Source organism: Coregonus clupeaformis, chromosome 13 (assembly GCF_020615455.1).
Source record: "Coregonus clupeaformis isolate EN_2021a chromosome 13, ASM2061545v1, whole genome shotgun sequence".
Classification (NCBI taxonomy): domain Eukaryota; kingdom Metazoa; phylum Chordata; class Actinopteri; order Salmoniformes; family Salmonidae; genus Coregonus; species Coregonus clupeaformis.
Genome location: NC_059204.1, coordinates 12,621,636 through 12,648,441, shown reverse-complemented (window position 1 = coordinate 12,648,441; position 26,806 = coordinate 12,621,636). Strand labels below are relative to the sequence as shown.

The window sequence follows — 26,806 nt, the reverse complement described above, 5'->3', positions numbered from 1 at the left end:
CTTCACTATTATTCTACAATGTAGAAAATGGTAAAAACAAAGAAAAACCCTTGAATGAGTAGATGAGTCCAAACTTTTGACTGGTACTGTATGTTTTCTCAACAACAGGTTATGGTCAATAATATCAAAGACTGCACTGAAAACTAACAGTACAGCTCCCACAATCTTCTTATTATCAATTTCTTTCAACCAATCATCAGTAATTTGTGTCAGTGGCGTACATGTTGAGTGCCCTTCTATATCACCATTCTGAAAGTCTGTTGTTAATTTGTTTACAGAGAAATAGCATTGTCTCAAACACAATTTCTTCCAACAGTTTGCTAAGAGCTGGCAGCAAGCTGATAGGTCTGCTTTACCACTCTTGGGTAGCGGAATGACTTTGGCTTCCCTCCAGGCATGAAGACAAACACTTTCCTCTAGGCTCAGATTAAACGTATGACAGATAAGAGTGGCTATAGAGTCAGCTACCATCCTCAGTAGCTTTCTATCTAAGTTGTAATTGCCAGAAGACTAACTTTACAAAATTCAAATTTACAATGCTTTTCTTTAATTATTAGGAAACTTGACCAACTTAGGACACAAGCCCAGGATCATCTGATTTACATCTCCAACATTTGCTGGTGGTTGTCATTTTTGCCTTGTAAATTTTAGAGGGAGTTCAATAAGTTATATTAATTATATTATACTAAACCATTTGTGTTTAAGACTACATTTTTCTTGTATATTCATCTTCAAATCTTTACCGCATTTTTTCCTTAACGGAAGGTGTAGTCCCCTTGTTTTTTCATTTAAGAATTTATACACCCTGGATGCCTGGTGGTTTTTGGAATGGACATCCTTTATAAAACTTTCCAATTAGTTTGAACAATTACATTCAAACATGATTTTATCTGCTGACTTGACTGCCTGTTTTGTTTTTCTGAAAGGCCATTATATTTGTGTTCAAACGTCTGAGCCGTATTCAGTAGTGTACAACGTGGAATGTTTTGATACAAATACATTTTGAAGAACAGACATGTGTCTCCTACATGTTGCAATAATGAGTCATGTCAGCTCTATTCATTGCATTTCTATCTGCAACATTCAGTACGTCCTCAACCACCCTTCTCAGACCCCTCACTTGTTCCCTCTCTTCTTATGACCTCTGACCTCACCAGGACCTCCTCCAGACGTCCTCTCCGTCCATGACATCAGTCTCCAGCTCTGTCAACTCCTCGGGCATCATGGTGCCCACCGGGACCCTGCAACAGGGCAACATTGCCATGACTACCATCAACTCCCAGGTGGTGTCAGGTGAGAAGCCTTTCCACCTTCCACAACCCAGTTGTATGGGTACCTCAACTTCCCTAATAGTATGCATGTTATCATTTATTGGGATGAGTCTTGTCCTGGAAGCAGAACTGAGCGATTTCGGCTAGACGGGAAAGTCAAAATTGTCTATTTTGTAAAAACGTATGAAAACAAAATTTTGCATTTTTTTGGTCATAATTTAAGGTTAGAGTTAGGCATTAGGGTTAACAGTGTGGTTAAGGTTAAGGTTAAGGCTAAAGTTAGGTTTAAAATCTGATTTTATTACTTTGTGGCTGTGCCAGCTCGTGACCGCTCTCAGAGCTGCCTCAAGAACAAGATTCATGACGTAAAACGCTAACCTGCTAATATTACATCTTTACGTTGTACTTTATAACAACTGTCCCTTTTACCTATACATTGTAGTTACATAGGCAGGAACAGTTGCAGTTTATTTACAAATTGTACTAAGTGTTCTACCTTGCCTGCACAACATTTATTTGCAACGGAATTATCTAAAACAACAACAGGGTAAGAGAAGGTTTAGCCACAAAACATGTTATGCACTAAGTATTTATCAATGCTTCTTTCAGCAACTGCATGCTGGTAGGTCACAGCATATCCTATGTAAAACAGAGGCTGTTGACATATAATTAAGAATAAACATTTTGTGTTAATGAAGGTGTTCTATATCACTCAAGAGTGTGACTATGGGTTTCTTGTTATTATGTTACCCCTACCCTCCAGAAATCCCTTTCAACCCAGAATAATCAATCTCATTCCAGCTTTCTCTTTGATCACAACACTCAAATTAACTCAAAATTAACACCCATAATTAGATAATCTAAATGAGTGGTAATTAGTAGCAAAACAACAACTCCTTCCTCAAGGACCCCGAGGTGAAAGAATACACCTTTTGTTTCTGGATTTATTTGCGTCGTCCTTGTTTACGTGTTGTTGTTGTTGTTGTTATTGTTGTGTTAGGGTGAGATAATAGAGCTCTCGAGTCTAAACTGCGCGAGGCCGACTGTTTTTCACAGAAGAAGAAGCCACTCGACTTTTATGACCGCAAATTATCCCCTCAGGTGGAACCTTGTATCAGCCGGTTGCCATGGTGACATCGCAAGGGCAGGTGTTAACCCAGGGACTCTCCCAGGGGACCATCCAGATCCAGAATTCACAGGTGAGGCCACCAGCTGCTCTCCTAGCATATCCCTCCCTGCTGTCCCCACAATCCATCTTGTCCCCACAATCCCTGCTGTCCCCACAATCCATCTTGTCCCCACAATCCATCTTGTCCCTGGAATCCCTGCTGTTCCCTCTATTCAAGATTCAAAACCATTCTTCTCACCAAAACGTATTGTTGTTATAGTTACGTCAGGGCGTCCCTTATTTCAATTTTTGTGAGAAACCAATTAAAATCAGGTCAAATCAACTTTTATGCAGAGAGAAAAATATATAAATAATAGAAGGATAGTAACACGAGCAATAAATACACAATGAGCAACGATAACTTGGCTATATACACAGAGTACCAGTACCGAGTCGATGTACAGGGGTACGAGGTAATTGAGGTAGATATGTACATACAGTGCATTCGGAAAGTATTCAGACCCCTTGACTTTTTCCACATTTTGTTAAGTTACAGCCTTATTCTAAAATTGATTAAATTGTTTATTTCCCTCATCAATCTACACACAATACCCCATAATGACAAAGCAAAAACAGGTTATTAGAATATTTTGCAAATTCCTAAAACATAAAACAAACAGAAATAACTAATTTACATAAGTATTCCGACCCTTTTCTATGAGACTCGAAATTGAGCTCAGGTGCATCCTGTTTCCATTGATCATCCTTGAGATGTTTCTACAACTTGAATGGAGTCCACCTGTGGTAAATTAAATTGATTGGACATGATTTGGAAAGGCACACACATGTCTATATAAGGTCCCAGAGTTGACAGTGCATGTCAGAGCAAAAATTAAGCCATAAGGTCGAAGGAAATGTCCGTAGAGCTCCGGGACAGGATTGTGTCGAGTCACAGATCTGTGGAAGGGTACCAAAAAATTTCTGCAGCATTGAAGGTCCCCAAGAACATAGTGGCCTCCATCATTCTTAAATGGAAGATGTTTGGAACCACCAAGACTCTTCCTAGAGCTGGCCGCCCGGCCAAACTGAGCAATCGGGGGAGAAGGGCCTTGGTCAGGGAGGTGACCAAGAACCCGATAGTCACTCTGATAGAGCTCTAGAGTTCCTCTGTGGAGATGGGACAACCATCTCTGCAACACTCCACCAATGTAGTCCCCTGTAGCTCAGTTGGTAGAGCATGGCGCTTGCAATGCCAGGGTTGTGGCCTGACAGAAGCCACTCCTCAGTAAAAGGCACATGACAGCCCGCTTGGAGTTTGCCATAAGGCACCTAAAGACTCTCAGACCGCCCGGCCAAACTGAGCAATCGGGGGAAAAGGGCCTTGGTCAGGGAGGTGACCAAGAACCCAATGGTCACTCTGACAGAGCTCCAGAGTTCCTCTGTGGAGATGGGAGAACCTTACAGAAGGACAACCATCTCTGCAGCACTCCACCAAACAGGCCTTTATAGTAGAGAGGCCAGACGGAAGCCACTCCTCAGTAAAAGGCACATGACAGCCCACATGGAGTTTACCAAAAGGCACCTAAAGACTCTCAGACCATGAGAAACAAGATTCTCTGGTCTGATGAAACCAAGATTTAACGCTTTGGCCTGAATGCCAAGCATCACATCTGGAGGAAACCTGGCACCATCCATACGGTGAAGCATGGTGGTGGCAGCATCATTCTGTGGGGATGTTTTTCAGCTGCAGGGACTGGGAGACTAGTCAGGATCGAGGGAAAGATGAACAAAGCAAAGTACAGATAAATCCTTGATGAAAACCTGCTCCAGAGTGCTCAGGACCTCAGACTTTGGCAAAGGTTCACAAGACAACAACCCTAAGCACACAGCCAAGACAACGCAGGAGTGGCTTCGGGACAAGTCTCTGAATGTCCTTGAGTGGCCCAGCCAGGGTCCGGACTTGAACCCGATCGAACATCTCTGGAGAGACCTGAAAATAGCTGTGCAGCAACACTCCCCTTCCAACCTGACAGACCTTGAGAGGATCTACAGAGAAGAATGGGAGAAACTCCCCAAATACAGGTGTGCCAAGCTTGTAGCGTCATACCCAAGAAGACTCGAGTCTGTAATCGCTGCCAAAGGTCCTTCAACAAAGTACTAAGTAAAGGGTCTGAATACTTGTATTTTTATTAAATTCTGATTTTGCTTTGTAATTATGGGGTATTGTGTGTAGAGTGATGAGGGGGGAAAACAATTTAATCCATTTTAAAATAAGGCTGTAACGTAAGAAAATGTGGAAAAAGTCAAGGGGTCTGAATACTTTCCGAGTGCACGGTATTTAGCAGGGTTAAGGGTTTGGAGGAATAAGCTGTTCCGGGTCCTGTTGGTTCCAGACATCGATACCACTTGCCATGCGGTAGCAGAGAGAAAAGTCTATGACTTGGGTGGCTGGAGTCTTTGACAATTTTTAGGGCCTTCCTCTGACACCGCCTGGTATAGAGGTCCTGGATGGCAGGGAGCTCAGCCCCAGTGATGTACTGGGCCACACGTACTACCCTCTGTAGCACCTTGCAGTCGGATGCCAAGCAGTTGCATACCAAGCGGTGATGCAGCCAGTCAAGATGCTCTCAATGGTGCAGCTGTGGAACTTTTTGAGGATTTGAGGGCCCAAGCCAAATCTTTTCAGCCTCCTGAGGGGGGAAGCGGCGTTGTGGTGCCTTCTTCATGACTGTGTTGGTGTGTGTGTGGACCATGTTAATTCCTTAGTAATGTGGACACCGAGGAACTTGAAGCTCTCGACCCAGTTAGAGGAACAGCAGTTAAATATATTTAGTTAATTGGTAACACTTTATTTGAGATATAGTCTTTGTCATATCGTAAAACTGTCATAAGAATCAAATATATCCTGCTTAAGATGTAGAGACAGATAATGACTGACAAACTCCAAATACTCTCAATGTCATGCAATATATTAGTTTTTTCTTGCCATTAGCTGTCATCAGATGGAAGGCCTATCTGTTATGAACATGTTACGACAGTACTAGCATGAAATATGAATATTAGAGCAATAGCATAATAGCTAACATGTCATTGGGAAACCTAAGAAATTCCAGCACACTGTGTTTGCAAGTATCACTTGTTTATTATGCTAACGTTTCATCCTTTAGCCTATGTGCTAAAATGCTCTCCTTGACGAAATGTGCACTTGTTTCTTTTCATTTGAAGTCTAACCCACCTGCAAAGAAAGCTCTAGATGTCCCTTTAAACCCATGCATTCCCCATGCCCTGAAGAACCTCACACAGGAGGTCCATATCTGAGTCAGACTGTCAGACCACCCGTATGCTCGCCTATGGAGTAGACTGTATAGTGCGGTGCTCTGCGGCTGTATCAGCCAGGCAGGTAATTCTGTGTTTGACAGACAGCGGCGGCCTCTGTGAATACCCAGGACCCAGCCGAGGCAGCGCTCTACACGTGGGCTGGGAATAAAGTGCATCCCTGTAGCTACACCACCGGCAAGCTCCCGGTTATGATACCCCGGCTTGGTGCCGCCAATTAATTCAACCCCGCTTTCCCGGAACACGCATTCCCTGGGCCGAGGGGGATGGGGGAGGGATTTCCACATCCCAGCTGCAACTGTAATGAGGCTTGTTTTGTGTGGTTGTCTGTGTGTTTTATATATTTATATCAGAATCAGTCGGGAGCCGTTTCTTTTTAATGACTTTACAATGCCAGTGTCTGCATGAAATTAATTACATACATTTTTAGCTGAGTATATTTATTTATGTGTTTATTTATTTATGCGTTTTGTCCTGCCAATTTATTCATGGTCCAGATAAAATGTTCATATTTTTGTGTGTTTTAGCTGTTTCAAATGGGTTGTTGAATATGAATGAAGGATCTCCACTTTGATACTGTTTGCGCCAATGACACAGAAATGATTCGTTTTGTGTGTGGACCAGAGATGGACATTTTGAGATTTCATGTATAGTGATCTCATGCCACTGTAGATGTCTTGGTGTGTGTGTGCGTGTGTGTGTGTGTGTTTGTGTGTGTGCATAGATGTGTTTTCTTGCACACACACACAATGCTTAATTTTTTATCAGTGGGGACTTACAAATGAAAGCTTCTAACACATTGCTGTTTAAACTAGGACACTGGAACAATTAATTGCCATTGAGTTCTCCCCACCCATTTATACTGTAAAACAGAAATCAGCGATTTATTGAAGAAGTGCTTTTTCATGATTTTCTCAACCACCCACTGAGTTGGCACAAAACTCTTACCAAAGCCAAAGTTTTAATTACAAGCGTTTTACTTGTACTCTCGTTTTCCCACACGTTGCCAGGTTTCTGAGGCAGTTTTCTCATCTTAGCTCTCTTTTTTAGATCGGCCTCCCAGATTTCTCTGAGTCAAGGGTGTTGCAAATCGACGTTCCTTCCTCGCCTTTTATTTTAAGTATCATTACTAAAATTGGGTTGCTATGGCAATGGTGAAGAGGGCGGTTCTGCACTTGCCAAAGAGACAAGTAATTGGCACTCTCCCGTTGTTACCATGGCAACAATAACACACCATCCCTCTCTCCATCCATCTCTTCCATCCAAGGTAAACCTGGACTTGGCTTCACTCTTGGACAGTGACGACAAGAAGCACAAAAACAAGAGAGGGGTCCTGCCCAAGCACGCCACCAACATCATGCGCTCCTGGCTCTTCCAACACCTCATGGTGAGCTAGCAACATTTCAGTGTTCACATCAATGTTAATGTGTAGGAGTTAATCAAAAGAGGGCCATCGCGCTCTCACAAAAGTTTATTTGGTGCGTAAAACCATTGAATCCAGATAAGCAAAACATTTGTTGGTTCCGCACTCAAAAATATGTCCCATGAAGCTTACTTAATTTTTCGATGTATTATTTTAAAAAATGTAAATGTAAAAGTAAAGTAAGTTTTATGTGACATCTTTTTGAGTGCAGAACCATCAAATGTTTTGCTGATGTGCTGGAGTTGGTAACAGAGCCAATATTAATCTGTAGTCCATGGGTTAAGCTATGGAGGAAGCTATTGAGAAAAGTCAAGCTATGGAGGAAAAGCGGGGTGAAAGGTTTAGAGCTGAAAATGTTAGGGTTATAGCTGTGTATGAATGAGGGCCCATCCATAAACAGCCCCTATAGCTTCTATCCCGAATGGCACTAGGGATCTGAATGAATTGAGTAGGTATAAGCAATATGGTAGTTCCACCCCCTCTAATAGGCTATGAGGATTTTTTTTTATCTATACAAGAGAGTTGAGGGGTGAGAAGGGGTAAACAGGTAAGACTGAGAAGTCAGAGTGACGATGGCAAGGGTTAGGGATGAGAGGTGCGAGTGGAGGGTTTGAACTATTAATTCACAAAACTTCTAATTGAAATTGATTAAACTTTACTGATGGCATACTAAATATCTTATATATTTCCCTTTTGTAGCATCCCTACCCAACAGAGGACGAGAAAAGACAGATTGCAGGACAAACAAATCTCACCTTATTACAGGTCAACAACTGGTAAGATTGTAATACTACTACTGCAAATGCAATATGACATGAAAATCAAATGGCTAAAAGTATGGATGAAATTAATATAAATGTTGAATGTTCTAAGTGAATGTAGATGAGTTCAAACTTCAGTGATTTGCTCTACCACCAAATGGTGATTCACAACATATTGGCGCCATCTACTGGTCTAAAAATGCTCTCAGTATCATAGAGTACCGCTTACAGAGAAAAAATGTCTGTCTATGTTTGTCTTACACTGGTCTCTTTGTCTTTTAATTTGTCTATTTTCCTTCTCTCTCTCTCTCTCTCTCTCTCTCTCTCTCTCTCTCTCTCTCTCTCTCTCTCTCTCTCTCTCTCTCTCTCTCTCTCTCTCTCTCTCTCTCTCTCTCTCTCTCTCTCTCTCATACAATCTCTAGGTTTATCAACGCTCGCAGGCGCATCCTCCAGCCCATGTTGGATGCCAGTAACCCAGATCCAGCTCCCAAGGCTAAGAAGATGAAGTCCCAACACCGTCCAACCCAGCGCTTCTGGCCAGACTCCATCGTGGCTGGAGTCTTGCAGACACATGGACCTCACTCTAACAATGCTGACAGTACGTCACTAAACCATTCAAACGTTCTGTCCATGTCTGTTTGTCTGTTTCAACACTCTAGATTGAGTCAACATTGTTCCCTCGTTATTTCAAAATAATTATTTTGCATCAATGTGCATAGTTAGTGTGCACATACACACTCAATAGTCATGGATTTTTTAAGCAATGGATCAGGGCCTGGTTGTCTGGACCTATGGCAGTCTCTATGGGGGTGCCACAGGGTTCAATTCTTGGGCCGACTCTTTTCTCCGTGTATATCAATGATGTCGCTCTTGCTGCTGGTGACTCTCAGATCCACCTCTACGCAGACGACACCATTTTGTATACATCTGGCCCTTCATTGGACACTGTGTTAACAAACCTCAAAACGAGCTTCAATGCCATACAACACTCCTTCAGTAGCCTCCAACTGCTCTTAAACACTAGTAAAACTAAATGCATGCTCTTCAATCGAACGCTGCTGGCACCCGCCCACCCGACTAGAATCACTACTCTCGACGGGTCTGACCTAGAGTATGTGGACAACCACAAATACCGAGGTGTCTGGTTAGACAGTAAACTCTCCTTCCAGACTCACATTAAGAATCTCCAATCCAAAGTTAAATCTAGAATCGGCTTCCTATTTCGCAACAAAGCCTCCTTCACTCATGCTGCCAAACATGCCCTCGTAAAACTCACTATCCTACCGATCCTTGACTTCGGCGATGTCATTTACAAAATAGCCTCCAACACTCTACTCAGCAAATTGGATGTAGTCTATCACAGTGCCATCAGTTTTGTCACCAAAGCCCCATATACTACCCACCACTGTGACCTGTACGCTCTTGTTGGCTGGTCCTCACTACATATTCATCGCCAAACCCACTGGCTCCAGGCCGTCTATAAATCACCGCTAGGCAAATCCCCGCCTTATCTTAGCTCATTGGTCACCATAGCAACACCCACCCGTAGTATGCGCTCCAGCAGGTATATCTCACTGGTCACCCCCAAAGCCAACACCTCCTTTGGCCGCCATTCCTTCCAGTTCTCTGCTGCCAATGACTGGAACGAATTGCAAAAATCTCTGAAGCTGGAACCTCTTTTCTCCCTCACTAACTTTAAGCATCAGTTGTCAGAGCACCTTACCGATCACTGCACCTGTACACAGCCATTCTGAAATTAGCCCACCCAACTACCTCATCCCTATATTGTTATATATTTTGCTCATTTGCACCCCAGTATCTCTATTTGCACATCATCTCTTGCACATCTATCATTCCAGTGTTAATACTAATTGTAATTATTTTGCACTATAGCCTATTTATTGCCTGACCTCCATAACTTGCTACATTTGCACACACTGTATATATATTTTCTGTTGTATTTTTGACTTTATGTTTTGTTTTACCCCATATGTAACTCTGTGTTGTTGTTTTTATTGCTTTGCTTTATCTTGGCCAGGTCGCAGTTGTAAATGAGAACTTGTTCTCAACTGGCTTACCTGGTTAAATAAAGGTTAAATAAAAAATAAATAAAAAAAGAAAGTGAAATACAGTGAATATTGTCATGGGCTATATGGATTCCACTACATTAGACCAGTCCATTCTTTTTAACCCATGAGGGGGAGTGAATGAGTGCACACTTCAATGAGAAGGGTAGAGAATCGGAGGCAGTTATAGTGTGTTAACCCTGCGTTGCCTGCTTCTCCTCCTTCTCATACAGACCCCCTAGGCTTTGACAGCCTCCAGCCCCTGTCCTCTGTCTCAGCCACCCTGTCCATGCAGCAAGCCATGCTGGGGGGAACCGATGACTCCATGGATGGCACAGAGGAAGAGGAAGAGGAGGAAGAAGAGGAAGGGATGGAAGAGGAGGAGGAAGAGGAGGACGAGGAGGAGGAAGAGAGCGAGGGAGGAAGGAGAGATCTGGGCATGGAGCATAGAGAGGGACTAGAGTAATGAGAGATGTTAGAGGACTACGTGACCTTTTGACCTTTTGACACCTGGGTTGTGTTCATTAGTCACCAAATGGAAGAAAATGTAGACAGATTTCTCCAATAAGAAACAGTCATTTTCAATTTCTGTTGCCCTAATGCACACAACCCAGCCCATACACAAAATAAAATGCTGGGTTGTTTGGATGACCCAACTTCTGGGTTGCAGGCATTGGGTCACATAGTTTGGTTGTTTTCTTTGAAAAGAACAAGATTGGGTTGTTGATGCTGGGTTATTGAGATATGACTGGAGGCGTCACTTAGTAGGGGCATGGCTTTCAGATAGTTATTTTTGGCCACCCGTGAGAGTAAATGTCATTCTGGTTAATCTGTTCTGTTATCACATGTTGAACACAGACAGTTTTGTAGCTTTAATGAGGCTTACACAAGTGTATGAGTTCCTTAAGAGCCTATGCAAATTCCAATGGTGAGATAGTTACCACTTTGTTACAATATGTAAATAATAATGTTATTATTTTTCTTTTTAGAATATGTAATTTGCAAAAATAGTCAAGTAAAATAGACATTTGTAATGTACAAACATCACATGAACAGGAATTACATTAACTCTCATGGGTGGCCAAAAATAACTATCTGAAAGCCACGCCCCTAATAAGCCCAGACTCCTGAAAAAATACCCAGGTTCTGGGTCAACGCAGCATGAAAGTAAATAAAAACCAACAACCAAACATGTTGGGTTATTCACGCAACCCAACTGGCTGAGTCAAAATAAATATGTTAAATATTTACCCAGCGCTGGGTTACCAAATAACCCACATTTTTTTGAGTGTACACTCCCTCCACAACCCATGCCTACATTCAAACTCACCCCTTGACCAGCCCCTAGATTCAGGCCATAGACACACCTCGAATGGGCCTTTTGTTTTTTCTACCATGGTTGTCTGTCTAGAAACTACAGATCTGTCCAATCAGAACTCTTAAGACTGAAGAGCCTACATGAGGCTGAAGGTGTCCTAAAATGGACACCATCCTATGTGGACTAGTGGGTCACCCCAATCCTCCAATTAAGAAAACCATGAGTTGCTGTATGTGAGTTGATCATGAACTGTACTGTAGGTCTATACCTGGTCATCATGTTGGGTTCCATGCTTTAGTATCATCCATGCCTTAGTCCGTTTAAATGGCTCTTTGGTTCTCAGGTTGACTGCATTGACTCCATAAGCACGACGTTGTCATAATGTTTTCCACACAAGTTTTCATAACGTTGATGATGAGCGATTCCTTGCTGCAACAAAATGGATGTTTTCAGGTATGATTAAAAAAAGGCTGAGGCTGCGGATCCGTAGGTAACCGCCCCCGTCTCGCCTCCGTCTCGCCCCCGCCCGCCCCCACCCCACCCCCGCCCCCGCCCCACCACCGCCCCCGCCCTGCCCCACTGGATCCCCAGGAAAGATCTGTATCATGTTCTGTGCATGTTTTTCTTTACCTCTACTTTACGCACACATTTTTGTGGTCATCCTCCCTTGACATTTCTCACCGTCAGTCGTGAATGATAATTCTTCAAGTTTTACTGGTGAAACGTCCATGCAGCATCTGCATGCCAATCATTTGATCTCAATCAGTTTCATGGGAATATGCATTTAGATCTTCTTAGTTATGTAAAGTGTTGTTTCGATTATGTACAATGAGCGAATTTTAGAACAGATGGAGTTAACAAACTGTAGCATATCTGTGTTTTGTTTCAAATAAAGCACATATTTTGCCTAGTGGCGCGCGCTGTTCATGGGAGAGAAATGCAACCATTCTGTTATATACCGTATTGGTCCGAATATAAGACGGCCTTTTTTCCCCTCGAAATAGGTCCAAAAAAGTCGGGTCGTCTTATATTCGGGGTCTAGTATTCAGAGCGCAGTTTCTCTTCTTCGGCGCTCCCTTTAAATGTCAATACACATTCGCGGGCACAGATGGCGCCAAAAATTCGTTCCGGACGGAGGGAAGAGGCGTCCTTAACAACCAGCCCGTTACCGGTGTTTAAAGATGGAAAGACAGGCTGACCATTTAGAGACAAGTGGCTCAAAAAGTGGGCCAGGTCAATAAACAACAGCGGAGGAGCTATGATGCCAATTTCAAAATAATGGTTGTCAATAAGGCAGAGTCATCTAACAACTGCCAAGCTGCCAAGACATTCGGGGTCACTGAGTGTAATGTAAGAAGATGGCGAGCAGAAAAACAACGTCTAAAAAGATGCTAACAGTCAGCGAAAATCCTTCCGTGGTCCTCAAAGTGGTCGTTTCATTGAGGTTGACCGGAGGGTTTTGAATATGTCAGGGAAAAAAGAAGTGAGGGAATGCCCATTACCAGAGCTGTCATCCAGGTTAAGGCCCTGGAAATCGCCAGAGAGCTCAACATCACTGGATTTAAAGCCAGCCTCGGCTGGTGTCGTAGGATGATGCGGCGTAATGGACTGTCACTTAGACGGAGAACGAGTTTGGCCCAACGCCCGCCGTCAGACTTCGGAGAGAAGTCTACTGTGTGAATGGATCCTGCATGCATGGGATGCTATTCCCTCACAGAGCATCATCGATGGCTTTAAAAAATGTTGCATCTCAAATGCATTGGACGGCAGCGAGGACGACGTGCTTTGGGAGGAGCCGGTGGAAGCGGAGCAGCTGGGGAGCGATGACAGCGAGAGCGAACACAGCGGGGCAGAGGACGTGTGTGAGGGATAGAGAGACATCGGAGGAGAAGTTTGGCGAATTTTTGTTAAGTTTAGTTAAATGTGTGGCCTGTATTTTCTCTGTTATTTAAAAATGTTGCTTTATTATTGCTTGATATTAATTTTGAATCATACTGTACATAGTTTGCCTTTGTGTTTAATTCACTGTGTTTTTAATATTGTTATTTTAAAATAAAATGAAGTTCTTTGTTCGGCAAATCTAGTCTGCAAATCTGTTTTTCTAAATGTTTGTGTTGAAAAACGGGGGGTCGTCTTATAATCAGGGTCGTCTTATATTCGGACCAATACGGTACAATGCTATCATTATGTGATCTTGCGGACATTGATTCAGCTTTGATCTAACTTTATTAAACAAGCACCATTCGCCAGATTAGCATGTTCTCTATAAGTAAAGCAGCCTGCAGAGATTGTGTGTAAATAGAGAATCCCGCACATGCAGATAAGTTTTGGGACCTTAAACCCCGGGGAAGAAAGATCCAGTAAAAGTGGGATCCGCAGCCACTCCGTTAAAAAAAACATATAATTATTTGCGTCCATGAGCAAAAAACGTTTTCAGTAACCTAACAGCACAAAGTATGTATATTCGATTTTTGACATTTGTGTTACGTTGTTGAAGGCTTGCATATTTATTCCTTTTTTTCTCAGAGCTCTCGGAAGTGGTTCAAGCAGAACCTTCTTTGTAGAAGGCACAAAGTTACTGTTGTGACATTCTGGAGGTCTTCCAATTGCGTGAAGTTACTGATGGCCAGTCAAGGTGACAAAATCTCCAGACTGTAAAACATTTCACATACAGAATTCACATGACAAACAAAACACTGCCCTGGTAACAGTGTCTCAATGAGTTAATAAAAAACACACCAACATGGAGAGAGGTGATGGAGTCCTCAATTCATATTAACTGACAACCTTTGCAAGAAAAATACAATTTAAAGGGGAAGCCTGGAGATTTAAAGAGAATAGTTACATTCCTGCAATGATTCTCTATCTCTTACGTGAAGGATTTGAAGAAACTGTGAAAACTAATTTCAGCTCTCTTTTTGTGCTAAATCCACAAAATGGAGTCACCCATTTTCTGATGTGATGTCTAGAAAAGAAAAGAAAAACCTGTTCTTGAATTTTCATTGGTCTTTGTGAAGTATGTTCTTCATTATTCATTTTCTTGATTGCTTTTTTAAAAATGGTTCTTCCAGTGCAAGTGACGATAGGGATTTTGTTTTTTTCTGTACACATTGTTGTCATAATCTATTCTGTTTCAATAGACAATTTTTTATAATTAAAGAGATAAAGCTACTCGTTTGAGTATCCTTTTTGAGGCAGAAAAATGTGTACAGCTCCATTTTTGTGCATATGACATTGATCGCACATCTTGAACATACAGTGTACATATTAGGACAGCCTTGGTCTCAGCCTATTATGGAAACTGTATGAGTATGATACAGTGAATGTGTGAAGTTTTGTGTCATTATACATGATAACAGCGTCATGACAGTGTAAAAGCCCCACCCCTCCTCCCTGTCACCAGTTTGGGAATTACAATCCAAATAGCTATGAATGATGATGTCATATTTCAGTTTACCCTTAACTGTTATTTTTATTTATTTTTTATTTCACCTTTATGATGTTGTGGTGGTTGTTTTATCTACATCACTCAGAGGCAGCACACTGTGAAAGCACTAAAGATAACCCCACATGTTGTCATTAATGTGTGTCTGTTGCTCATTGTTAAATCTTGCTCCATTGCTCCTGTCAGAAAAGTTAACCCCAGCCACACTACCTGTTGCAGGCTGACAGTAACCCAACGCTGGGCCTCTGCTTTGCAAACAAGAAAGACCACTAGTTAAACTTCCAAGTATTAGAGAATAACCACTGTTCTCCGTGTTTTTAACTCAACCCTCCCATAAACGAAGTTCACATATTATAGATGACTCTCAGACCAAATGACCTCAATGTAGAGCAACCTCCTACATGTTCTTGTCATGTCTCTTATATCCCACTCACTGGGTTGTTAATCAAGCCTATGATTTGGCCTTGCTGGAGTACCACACAGACGTCTTCCCACCTTTTCATTTGGGTGACCCATATAAGTACAGATTATCACTTCACATCTGCTGAATATAAAACAACTAAGATCTTCTGTAGATCACCATTATACATTGATTTCAGACATTCTGCAGTTGATCACTGGTATGGACACACACACATGCACACACACACATACACACACACACAGACACTTTTACCCCAGTGTCTTACCCAAAAGGCTCAGACTTTTCTGTTTTTACCTACGCAGGCTGGCACCCGTGTCTCACTGGGCCATGGCTCCGGCGGACCTGCTGTCACTGGTACTTTTTAGCTTGCATTTACATAACAATGACTAACTGTGAACTGCAGAGGTTGTTGATTCTGCTCTTCACTGTCAGCACTAGCTAAGGAAAAACAATTACCCTAGTATAACATAAGGGTGTATACACTAGTGTAACACTGGTGTTACAGTCGGAAAGGAGCATAACTATACCAGTCCTAGCAGCAGCACTGAAATAGCTGTAGCAGGCAGAGCCTAACTGTAACTGCCATCCTCCATACTGTGTGCTAGAAGCAGCATCTGAAGCCAACCTGAGGTATAAATAGGAGGGGAAATGACAGAGGCAGGAAAAGCCACTGGTGCTGGGGCCTTGTTTGAAGTGGGCTTCTGCCATGGCAGTCAAGAGCATGGTTGGGACATCAGTGGATAGGCAGGGCAGTGTCTCATAGGCACACACATGCACACATAAGTACAAACACACACACACACACACACACAGTCACCCCCCCCCCCCACTGCCATCTGGGCTCCAGCATACAGCAACAGCGGTCCCTTGTAATTAGACCCATAGACCCATGGGCCAGACCCAGCCCAGTCCCAGCCTCTCATTTAGCAGGGCCCTCCTGGACTACTTAAGGGCCTCGCCAACACAGCTCTGGTCTTCAGAGGTCCGTTTGGTTCATTTCTGGATTTCCACCCTGCAGTCACTGTGTCACTGGAAAGCGCAAGCGGATTGAAGGTAACGTGGAAACTGTTTTTATCATTGTAGAAGAAGTGGAATGGAGATGATTTAAAGGCTGTTGACATTTAGGGAGCTAGAGGTGTGTATAATTAGTGCTATTTATATCAATGGTTTAAATGACTGATGTATGTTTGGTATATACTTTATGGTGATACAATATTGTCAACTGAAGAGAAATATCTGATACCATTTTTCTCTTCTCATCCTTGGCCATAGTTTTGCATACAGTTATGATTACTTCACACAAAGAATACCATTTTTATTTCTCAGATTGGATATCAAAACTATAAACATAACTGAATACAAAGTACATTCTAACACGCTACAGGGTATTTTCCCTAGCTAACCCCAAAACTCTTGGTTGCCAGTTGGGATTGGATCCTGCCCATGCTAAAAACCCTTCATGCACTATAGAGCTTAGTGCTATCAAGTCTCAGTGGACTCAGGTTGGAGTAAATCCAACATTTACCTGTCCCTTTCTAGGCCCCAAGATGTCCATCGCTAATGTGGCCGCCCAGGCCATGCTGTCGGACGCCCTGCTCCGCGACGGCGCTGGGGGCAACCGCATCGGTCACCTGGAGCTGGAGCTGCCGCTCGACAGGGTCATCAAGTTTGTCTCCGTGGGGCTGCCCTTGCTGCTGGTGTCCATGGCCTTTGCTCGCGAAATCTCCATCGGTCAGTCAGTCTCTCTCTCTCTCTCTCTCTCTCTCTCTCTCTCTCTCTCTCTCTCTCTCTCTCTCTCTCTCTCTCTCTCTCTCTCTCTCTCCCCCCCCAACCTTGGTCAACTGCAGCAATAACACTAACACAACAATGTGTGTGGTAGCGGCACCCATAACAGGCTACAGACAGGCAAGCTTATTTCCTTGTTTCATTGACATTGAGCTAACGATCGTCTTCCCACGGAGCTGGCCTTTAATCAGCCGCTACAGATATTAATAGGCAGGGGGATGATTGAGAGCAGCGTTCGCCGACACTGCATTGCTCGGTAATTACAGGCAACCTGGTCTTTTTGCAGCTCTCTATCGAAGTCAAACGATAGGATATGTTAATTAACTGGAAGATGTTGCAAAATGGAAAACAGTCTAGAAACAGTTGATGGATCTTAGCCCTCCTTCTCTAGTTTGTTTTCTGCTTTATCTTTCGTTTATTGTCTGGTTGGTGTCTGTGTTGTGTGCACCTGTGGCTGCAGACAAGATTTCTACCACAGCTACAAATAGCTGGGTGAGAAGGAGCCCTTGTTGTACAATGTGTACCAAGCAACATAGCGATGGCAATAGGGGTTCTTTGTCAAACTGTCTGTGGTTGAAAGAACATGCTTTGTTGCTGTCTGTGTTCCCTTGTAACCTGACGGCCTTAAATAGTCAATTTCAGATACAGTATGTCCCCAGCTATCTCAATTTATACAAAGACACACACACACACATAGTTTCACATCTACATTGTGTTACATGTAATCTGTCCATGTACAGTTATCTGTAATAACATACTAACAGTAGGAGTGCAGCATAAGCATTCTGCATGTCCTGTCAGTAAATTGATGGTTGCGTGAGCTTCTTTTAGGAGACTCTCACTGATGTGGAGGCTGTCTATAAAAATAGTGTATCCTGTGTTTAACTCAGGGTTTTCTCTGAAGTGCAAGGGGCACGCCCGTCGCCCTGCCCTCCCAGCACTGCTGTAGGGGAGATAGGCTGAAGGGAAGGGTGTGGACCCCTGGCTCTGTGGTTCAACCATCTGTATGGTGGAGCGGGCCGGGCTCGGTCCTGAAAAACACCCACACATTAGGAGAGTAATACCACCCTGTTTTAAAACCCAGTTTTCCATTTAGAAACATATGATTTAGATTTTTTTACTTTTCTGCTTCTGGAAAAGGGAAACTTTCACATTAAGGAATCTCTCTCTCTCTCTCTCTCTCTCTCTCTCTCTCTCTCTCTCTCGTGTGTGTGTGTTTATGCCTATGCATGCAAATATGTTTGTTATGTGTGTGCACATGCATGCATCTTTATGTCAGTGTAATACCTTTACAAAATATTAACGTTTTTCCTCTAGGCCCACAGATCAGCTGTTTCCCCCCCAATAATTTCACAGCCAAGCAGGCAGCCTACGTGGACACGTACTGCTGGGACTCCCTGATGCACCATGAGTTTGACACAGACGGAAACTTTGAGGAGCGATCCCTCTGGGTGCACAAGGTAAGGCCTGCTCTGTTCTGTCATGATAGAACGAGAGACAATTGCACACACCTTAAAGTGGAGTTGACAGCGTTTTAAATACTTTGAAGATATGAAACAAACAGACAATCATAATATCAGTCAGAAAAATCTAATTCCCAGTTTATGCTACAAAACCAACTTCATAAGAGGTTTTAAAATCAGGTTATATTTGACTCAACATTTCATGACAGAGAGTAAGGCATTGTTGGCAGAATAGATGTACAGTATGCAGTTCAATGCATTATCAATATAATTCACCAATACATTTCTTGGTAGTCTAACAAATATTACTATCAGGTTGTAAATCACAGCTGCCTCCAGCAATTCGGGATTCAGTTTCAATGAGTCAATATTTAGGACAAAAACGGACGAATGTAACTAAGGCTGGGAATGACAACACAATCAACCTAGCAAGGACAATGATCACAAGTCAGTCATAATGTGGCTAATAGGCTAGCTTAAACACAGAACCTAACGTTAGCTAGCTAGCTAGCTTCTGGGATGATATTATTGGGCGAGTGGGTGAGCGGCCGACTTTTTCCCCTCATATCGTATTTCTGTCTCTACAGCTAGACATGCAGGTGACATTTGGTTAGTTAGCGAGAAATGTGAATCACTTTGCTACCTAGCTATACTGAACTTGAACGACTGTTAGCATATCTCTTAGTTGTCAATCAAATGTATTTGGCATCGATCAAATGGGTGGGGAGGCAGGCAAGTTCCCATTCAGTTATTAAAACGTGGGTTGGGACAACCATGCATTGGCAGGCAACCTGCAGAAGGGCGAACTATTCCCCATCGTTTATCAGTGCAATTTTGACGGCCAACTACAAACTGAAAAAGTTTGAGAGGATTTATCTACTGTTCCCTTGTTAGATTTAAGCTAATCTCGTGCTGGCTAACATTAGTTGTTGATCTTATTGTTGTTGATGTGTAAAGGCAACTGAGGGAGAGAGAGCATACCTGTTCATAGTTGTTTGATCAATAGCACTGTAAAGTTCCCAAATGTAAGAGGACTCCCGTGGTATTTACATATTTGCAGAAATCCATTCAGGTGTATTTTGTGGCTTTTGGCTAATGCTTTCTAATGATCTAAAGTCACGCTGTTGCTACTGCCTGTAAACACACAGTCCAGTTCAAAGTGAATGATGGCAGGCCCATTTGACAAATGGCTTATTTGCATATTGGCCTACTGTAGCTCTGATTGGCTATGGCGCACCAGTCTGTGTAGAGTCCATTCCCGAACAAGACTGACATGTTTTTATTAGGTTTTATTTACTACAGTGTCTATTAATTGTCCAAATGCACGGCCGCTTTCCCACTCTATATTGCTATAGGAATTTTACAAATGGCTTAGTATACATAATTCCCAAACATTCTATGAAAGTATGAAAATGACCATATCTAAGTGGTAAAAAAAGAGGCATCATATTCTTCCTGGGGGTGTATATGAACAGATTTTTTAAAGATTTCATGTTGCTAAAACGCTGTCAGTTCCACTGTGGCACAGGAACTGAACAAAGAAGGTAACGCAAGTACTGTAAACGGTTGCTCTTTGTCAGGTGATAAAGACCATGGAAAGATTGTTTCTGTCTTTGCCATGACAACAGTGTAATGTAAGTTGATCAGTGGAGGCTCCACAGAGGAGGAAGGAGAGGACCATCCTCCTAAGTGAATTTCATAAAAAAATTTAATGGTAAAACATTAAAAAAGTTATCAATTTAGATAAAACTATACTAAATATATTCACGTCACCAAATAATTGATTAAAAGACACTGTTTTGCAATGAAGGTCTACAGTAGCCTCAACAGCACTCTGTAGGGTAACACCATGGTGTAGCCGGAGGACAGCTAGCTTCCGTACTCCTCTGGGTACTTTGACTTCAATAAAAAACCTAGGAGGCTCATGGTTCTCACCCCCTTCCATAGACTTACACAGTAATTATGACAACTTCTGGAGGACGTCCTCCAACCTATCAGAGCTCTTGCACCATGAACTGCATGTTGCCCACCCAATCAAAGGATCAGAGAATGAATATAATACTGAAAGCATAAGCTACAGCTAGCTAGCAATGCAGTGCATAACATGTGGTGAGTAGTTGACTAAAAGAGAGAGAAAGACAATAGTTGAACAGTTTTGAACAAATTAATTTCTTCCAAAATGAAGGAGAAGCAATATATATACAGTACCAGTCAAACGTTTGGACACACCTACTCATTGTAGAATAATAGTGAAGACGTCAAAACTATGAAATAACACATATGGAATGTAATGTAGTCATGTAGTTACCAAAAAAGTGTTATACAAATCAAAATATATTTGAGATTTTTCAAATAGCCACCCTTTGCCTTGATGACAGCTTTGCACACTCTTGGCATTCTCTCAATGCATTTCAATTAACAGGTGTGCCTTCTTAAAAGTTAATTTGCTGAATTTCTTTCCTTCTTAATGTGTTTGAGCCGATCAGTTGTGTTGGGACAAGGTAGGGGTGGGGTGGGGTGGGGGGTGGGGGTGGGGGGGGGGGGGTATACAGAAGATAGCCCTATTTGGTAAAAGAACAGCTCAAATAAGCAAAGAGAAACGACAGTCCATCATTACTTTAAGACATGAAGGTCAGTCAATACGGAACATTTCAAGTTTCTTCAAGTGCAGTCGCAAAAACCATCAAGCGCTATGATGAAACTGGATCTCATGAGGACCACCACAGGAATGGAAGACCCAGAGTTACCTCTGCTGCAGAGGATAAGTTCATTAGAGTTACCAGCCTCAGAAATTGCAGCCCAAATATATGCTTCACAGAGGGCAATCACAGACACATCTCAACATCAACTGTTCAGAGGGGACTGTGTGAATCAGGCCTTCATGGTCAAATTCCTGCAAAGAAACCACTACTAAAGGACACCAATAAGAAGAAGAGACACGAGCAATGGACATTAGACCGGTGGAAATTTGTCCTTTGGTCTGGAGTCCAAATTGGTGATTTTTGGTTCCAACCGCCGTGTCTTTGTGAGACGCGGTGTGGGTGAACGGATGATCTCCGCATGTGTAGTTCCCACCGTAAAGCATGGAGGAGGTGTTTTGGTGTGGGGGTGCTTTGCTGGTGACACTGTCTGTGATTTATTTAGAATTTGTTTAACACTTTTTGCTACTACATGATTCAATATGTGTTATTTCAATGTTTTGATGTCTTCACTATTATTCTACAATGTAGAAAATAGTAAAAATCAAGAACAACCCTTGAATGAGTAGGTGTGTCCAAACTTTTGACTGGTACTGTATGTTTTCTCAACAACAGGTTATGGTCAATAATATCAAAGACTGCACTGAAAACTAACAGTACAGCTCCCACAATCTTCTTATTATCAATTTTTTTTCACTTTAAGTTTCACTTGTGGACTGTGTTTACATGTGATCAGGGGTGTATTCATTCCGCCGATTCTGTTGAAAAATGTTTCTTAAACGGAAGCAAACAGAACGAAACGGGGATAAACATACCTGAATTTGTCCAATAGAAACTCTTGTTTGCAACTGTTGGACTAATGATTACACCGTATATCAGCTAGATGTAGGCAAGAGTGTGCAAGGGGGTATTGAATGTGTCACCTACGTTATAAACATTCATTCATAGGCTAGGTTGTAGCAACCGCATGATGGGTACAGGGAAAATGTACTAGCCTAAACCTTTCGCTGTTACATTGAACTGGGTGAATGGAATAGGAATAACAGTCATCCAATATGCTGTAATAGAAATTTGGCCATGCTCATGAAAAAACAAAATCGTCCTCCCTCATCTTAAACGGCACTGACCGCCACTGAAGTGGATAAAGAGTCAATGGTATACTGGAGGCATTTTGTGGGCTATACTGGTATTTGCCAGAGTTGGTGGAATATTCCCAATTGAAAATACATTCTTAAGATAGAAACCCAATATCTTATTAAAAGGGACATTTAATCTGCTAAATGGCATATTATTTAAAGATTTCTCCAGACATAACATTGTTAAACTTTGACAAGACATGAACAACTTGATATTTATGTTACTGAGGGCATCAGCAATTCATTTCAAAGCTCAGACATGTCATTTTAGATGGGTTCTATAAATATGTAATAAGTAGTTCTATAAATACTGGGCTGTCTAAGTAAGACATGAACCTCATGCTCATGGGTGTAATGATGGAGTTAACCGTGTGCTGTGTCCATTTGTGTATTTTGATGTATTTGGTGGATAGTCTGTTCAGATGAGGCAGAGGAGCTGTGTCACAAGCTTGTGAGGAGTGTCTGTGTGTGTATGCATGTAAGTGTGTGTGTCTGTGTGTGTGTGCGTGTGTGTGTGTTTCTTATGTAGTACAGTACACATTTTTTGAGTTTTTGGTGTTCAACGTGGGAAATTAGGTGATATTGTGTGTAGATATGGAGAGAGATATGGAGCGCTGGATTTTTATAATTTGTTTGTACAGTAATCATCATTACTTTCGAATGAAAAGTGCCTCTTGCTTCCTTAATGTTACAATAAAGAGCATCCATTAAAAGTAATTAATCTTTCTCATTAAATGTAAAATGTAGACTGTAAATCACTCTCTCGTTCTCTACCTCCCTATCCTTCCCTTCTTCTCTCTTATACTTTCACTCTTTCTCTCACTCTTCTTTTTTCTGTTCTGTTCTCTTCTCTTTCTCTCTACCTGTCCGGCCCCCTCCCCTTTTCTTCCTTTCTTCCTCACCTTCCCTCCTTCTTTATTGCTTCCCTCCCTCCCTCCTTCTCAGATGTTCCCATACTCTCTGTTGGCTATGGCCATGATGATGTACCTGCCTGCCCTCATCTGGCGTTTCCTGGTCATGCCGTCATTGGGCTCCGACCTGCTCTTCATCATTGACGAGCTGGACAAGTCCTACAATCGCTCCGTGCGCTTGGCTCAGAGCATCCTGGAGATGCGCCAGAACACCCAGAACCCCCTCACCTTCCAGGCCGAGCTTGAGAGGTGAGAGTGGGTGTGGCAAAGATTGTGGCAGAGATAGATCCAAACAGATTGGTTGAGGCAGGAATTTTGGACTGGGGAAGAGGGGAAGTCAGCAGGCTTAGAATTGATGTCTACTTTTATTTATTTGCACACAAGAAAATACAAAAAATATGATGACTTTAAAATGCAAATGAAGAGAGCATGTTCAGGAGAGGTAAAAAAAAAAAAACATGAGACAACTGGTTCAAAGCAAATACGTTGTCCCTAAATGTAAATGATTTTAAAAAAGAAAAAATAAACAATCTTCCGTATATCCAATCATTTACAATGATCGTGTTCAATCCACCAAATTTCTACACTCATAGAAAAAAGGTGCTATCTAGAACCTAATAGGGTTATTCAGCTGCCCCCATAGGAGAACCCTTTGAAGAACCCGTTTTGATTCCAGGAAGATCCGTTTTGGGTTCCATGTAGAACCCTCTGTGGAAATGGTCCTACATGAAACCCAAAACGGTTTTACCTGGACCAAAAAGTGTTCTCCTATGGGGACAGCCGAAGAACCCTTTAGGAACTATTTTTTTCTGAGTGTAGGAGTCCTCATTGACGAAAAAGTAAATTGGAAAAATCACATTTAATATGTCTCCAATACAATTGTGAAAGTATTGGTGTCATCAGATGAATTCAACATCTTATCCCAAGAAAAATAATTTTGAATGTATACTACAGCTTAACCTATCCATTCATGTCATATTGCAATATAGTCTGGGCTAGTACTTATAAAAGCAACCTCAATAACATTTTCCTTTTTCAAAAGCGTTTTGTGAGAATGGCAACTCACTCCGACAAGTCGTGCCAGTTCCTCTCCACTCTTTCATCACCTTCAAATCCTCAATATTTATGACATCAATCAACTTCAAGTCTGTTTATTTGTACTCCAGTTCAAAATAAATCTACTCCCTGTTTCTTTTCAAACTCTTTTCAAATTCAATACTCAGGTTCGTCATTATTCTACAAGAATGGCCACAGATCTCCACACCCCTTTTTTCCGTACAAGATTAGTAAATTCTCCATTACTTACATACTGTAGGGCAGTTTTCTTTTATTTTTACTGTCTCCCGGACTACCTCAAGCACTGCAACAGCTTCAACTCCTTCAAATGCAAAATGAAAAAAGATCTACTGGACATTCCATACATTGACTCATCCAAATAATCTGATGCCTATATGTCACTCATGCTGATTATGAATCTTTTCTATTTAAAAAAGTTTTTTCTTACCCCCTGATTTTTTTCTTTGTAAATCTCCACCTATTTGTTTCTAAGTCTTAAAAATCAGGATCCTACTTTTTGATTGTTTTTGTTCTATAAACATTTGAAAGGGGGAGGTGCCTTACACCAGGGTTCCCCAAACTCGGTCCTGGGGCCCCCCCTGGGTGCATGTTTTGGATTTTGCCCTAGCACTACACAGCTGATTCAAATAACCAACTCATCAAGCTTTGATTATTTGAATCCGCTGTGTGGTGCTAGAGCAAAAACCAAAACATGCACTTATTAGCTTACAAAAGTACAAAAGCAAGCTAATAACAGCCAAAAGTATCTGAAAACAAGACACTATTTAGGCTTTAACTACAGTTATGTGACTGACTATTTAAATCTTGAATACTATGATAAATGCCTTAGATCCTCATACAACCTCCATTACCAAACAACGGAGCCAATAACATGAAAGTGTGTTTGAGCCAACTGTCCTTTAACCCCATCTCTTCCATGGTCTCTTTCAGGGCCAAGCGGAAGCGTTACTTCGAGTATCCCCTGTTGGAGAGGTACATGCAGAGCAAGCACGGCTCCTACTTCCTGGTCAGCATGCTCTTTCTGCGCGGCTTCCTGTTGCTCACCTTCATGTCTGCCGCCTGCCTCTACCTCGTCTACTTCCACCTATCCGCCTTTCTCCAGGATGAGTTCAGCTGCTTTGTCCGCACCGGCTTGCTACGCGACCAGAACTGGGTCCCTGAGCTGGTCCAGTGTAAAATGACCGGCCAACTGGTCTTCCAGATTATTAGCGTGGCTAACGGCGCTATCTATGTCCTGCTGGTGCCTATCGTGCTGTTCAGCTTGGTCCGCCTCTTCTGCTGGGATACGACTCTATTGTCGGTCTACGAAGTTCTCCCTGCATTGGGACTTAACAGCGGTCGCAAGCTGGGCTGCCCGCTCAACGACCTCAACGTTCTTCTGCTGTTTTTGCGAGCTAACGTGGCGCATCTGCAGTCTTATGGCAGGCTGAGGGCTGTATGCTCGCTGGCGCCCCCGCAGATCGGGAAGGGGAACGGCGTGAAGGGCGCGGGGATGCTGACGGCAGAGGAGATCGAGGAGAGGGCCGAGGCGGTGCAGGAGCTGGAGGAAGAGGTGGAGGAGCTGCAGGAGGAAGGGAAGCTCAACCTGGTGGATATCATGACCATTTTAGGAGCGGCCCGGGGAAACGCGGTCAACTGCACCGAGTCCAGACCTCTGGTGGAGGAGAAAATGAGTCTGGGTACCGTAACTTTTATCTACACTCTCAAACGTATTCTGCTAGTGGGATTGTTCGTCTATATCGTTTGGGATGTTCAGAAAATTATAAAGTGAAGGAGCTCTCTCTGTGAGACTGCAGATGATGTTCAAATTAAATACAGAGCGACTGTACTGAATACCGGATGGTAGTGTAAGCAGTTTGAATAGCAACTATACTCTTACTGAATATTGGATGAGGAGACAATAGTAGTAATGGACTTCACTTGAGATAGCAGTTTTGACTCAAAATGTTCCATCCACACTGTTAGAAAACAAATTGCGAACATAAGAATATACCATAATATACTGTATATGTTCTCAGTAACTGTGATACAAAAATGCTTTGCACAAATATTAACTGTCCACAAATTGTTTTCTTATACATGTACTACTATACCAGTAGGCCTAATATAAATAAGTATTACGTGTTAAAGAGTTTTTCCCAGGACTGGAAAGCCTATCATTCTAAAAGAGGCTTTTATTAGGAACTACAGCAAGAGAGCAGATACAATTTGTGGTCCTTCCCACTCCTAACTCCCCTCTCTGTCTCCTTACAGAGCCAAACCACCAGGGGTACCATGAGTTGAAGGAGACTGCATCATGTAATCATTACTAAACCACCAATTGACTGAACCATCAATGTGACACCAATTGGGGGTGGGGGGTGGGGGGTGGGGTAGTCAAAAAGACTCAACCTGGGAGAGAAGCGAGGGAAGGGGTTCTGTATCCAGAGAAATTGTTCAAAAAAGCCTCCATTAGAATTAAAAGCTTGGTGGTTAACTTGAGCGATGTCGTTTCTTCATGTATGACTGAGGTTTTTGGTCGTTGTGACTCAACTTAATTTCAACCTCAGATTTCCTACTTTTCTTTATGGTTATGCTATTTAC

The 26,806-nt window shown here is 42.4% G+C and overlaps 1 protein-coding gene across 1 annotated transcript in view; it reads left to right on the top strand.

Moving 5' to 3' along the window:
* The window catches only part of LOC121580186, a 168,969-nt gene extending 142,394 nt beyond the window's left edge, over positions 1 to 26,575 (top strand). The window contains exons 7-18 of the mRNA XM_041895245.2: positions 1,158 to 1,293; positions 2,373 to 2,470; positions 6,983 to 7,102; positions 7,838 to 7,914; positions 8,322 to 8,497; positions 10,199 to 10,427; positions 16,120 to 16,205; positions 16,692 to 16,883; positions 18,255 to 18,397; positions 23,181 to 23,395; positions 25,154 to 25,902; positions 26,477 to 26,575. Of these exons, the coding sequence (XP_041751179.1) occupies positions 1,158 to 1,293; positions 2,373 to 2,470; positions 6,983 to 7,102; positions 7,838 to 7,914; positions 8,322 to 8,497; positions 10,199 to 10,427; positions 16,120 to 16,205; positions 16,692 to 16,883; positions 18,255 to 18,397; positions 23,181 to 23,395; positions 25,154 to 25,902; positions 26,477 to 26,535 (2,280 nt within the window). The 3' untranslated portion in view covers positions 26,536 to 26,575. The remainder of the gene's footprint in view (positions 1 to 1,157; positions 1,294 to 2,372; positions 2,471 to 6,982; positions 7,103 to 7,837; positions 7,915 to 8,321; positions 8,498 to 10,198; positions 10,428 to 16,119; positions 16,206 to 16,691; positions 16,884 to 18,254; positions 18,398 to 23,180; positions 23,396 to 25,153; positions 25,903 to 26,476) is intronic.
* The last annotated feature ends 231 nt before the right edge of the window (positions 26,576 to 26,806 follow it).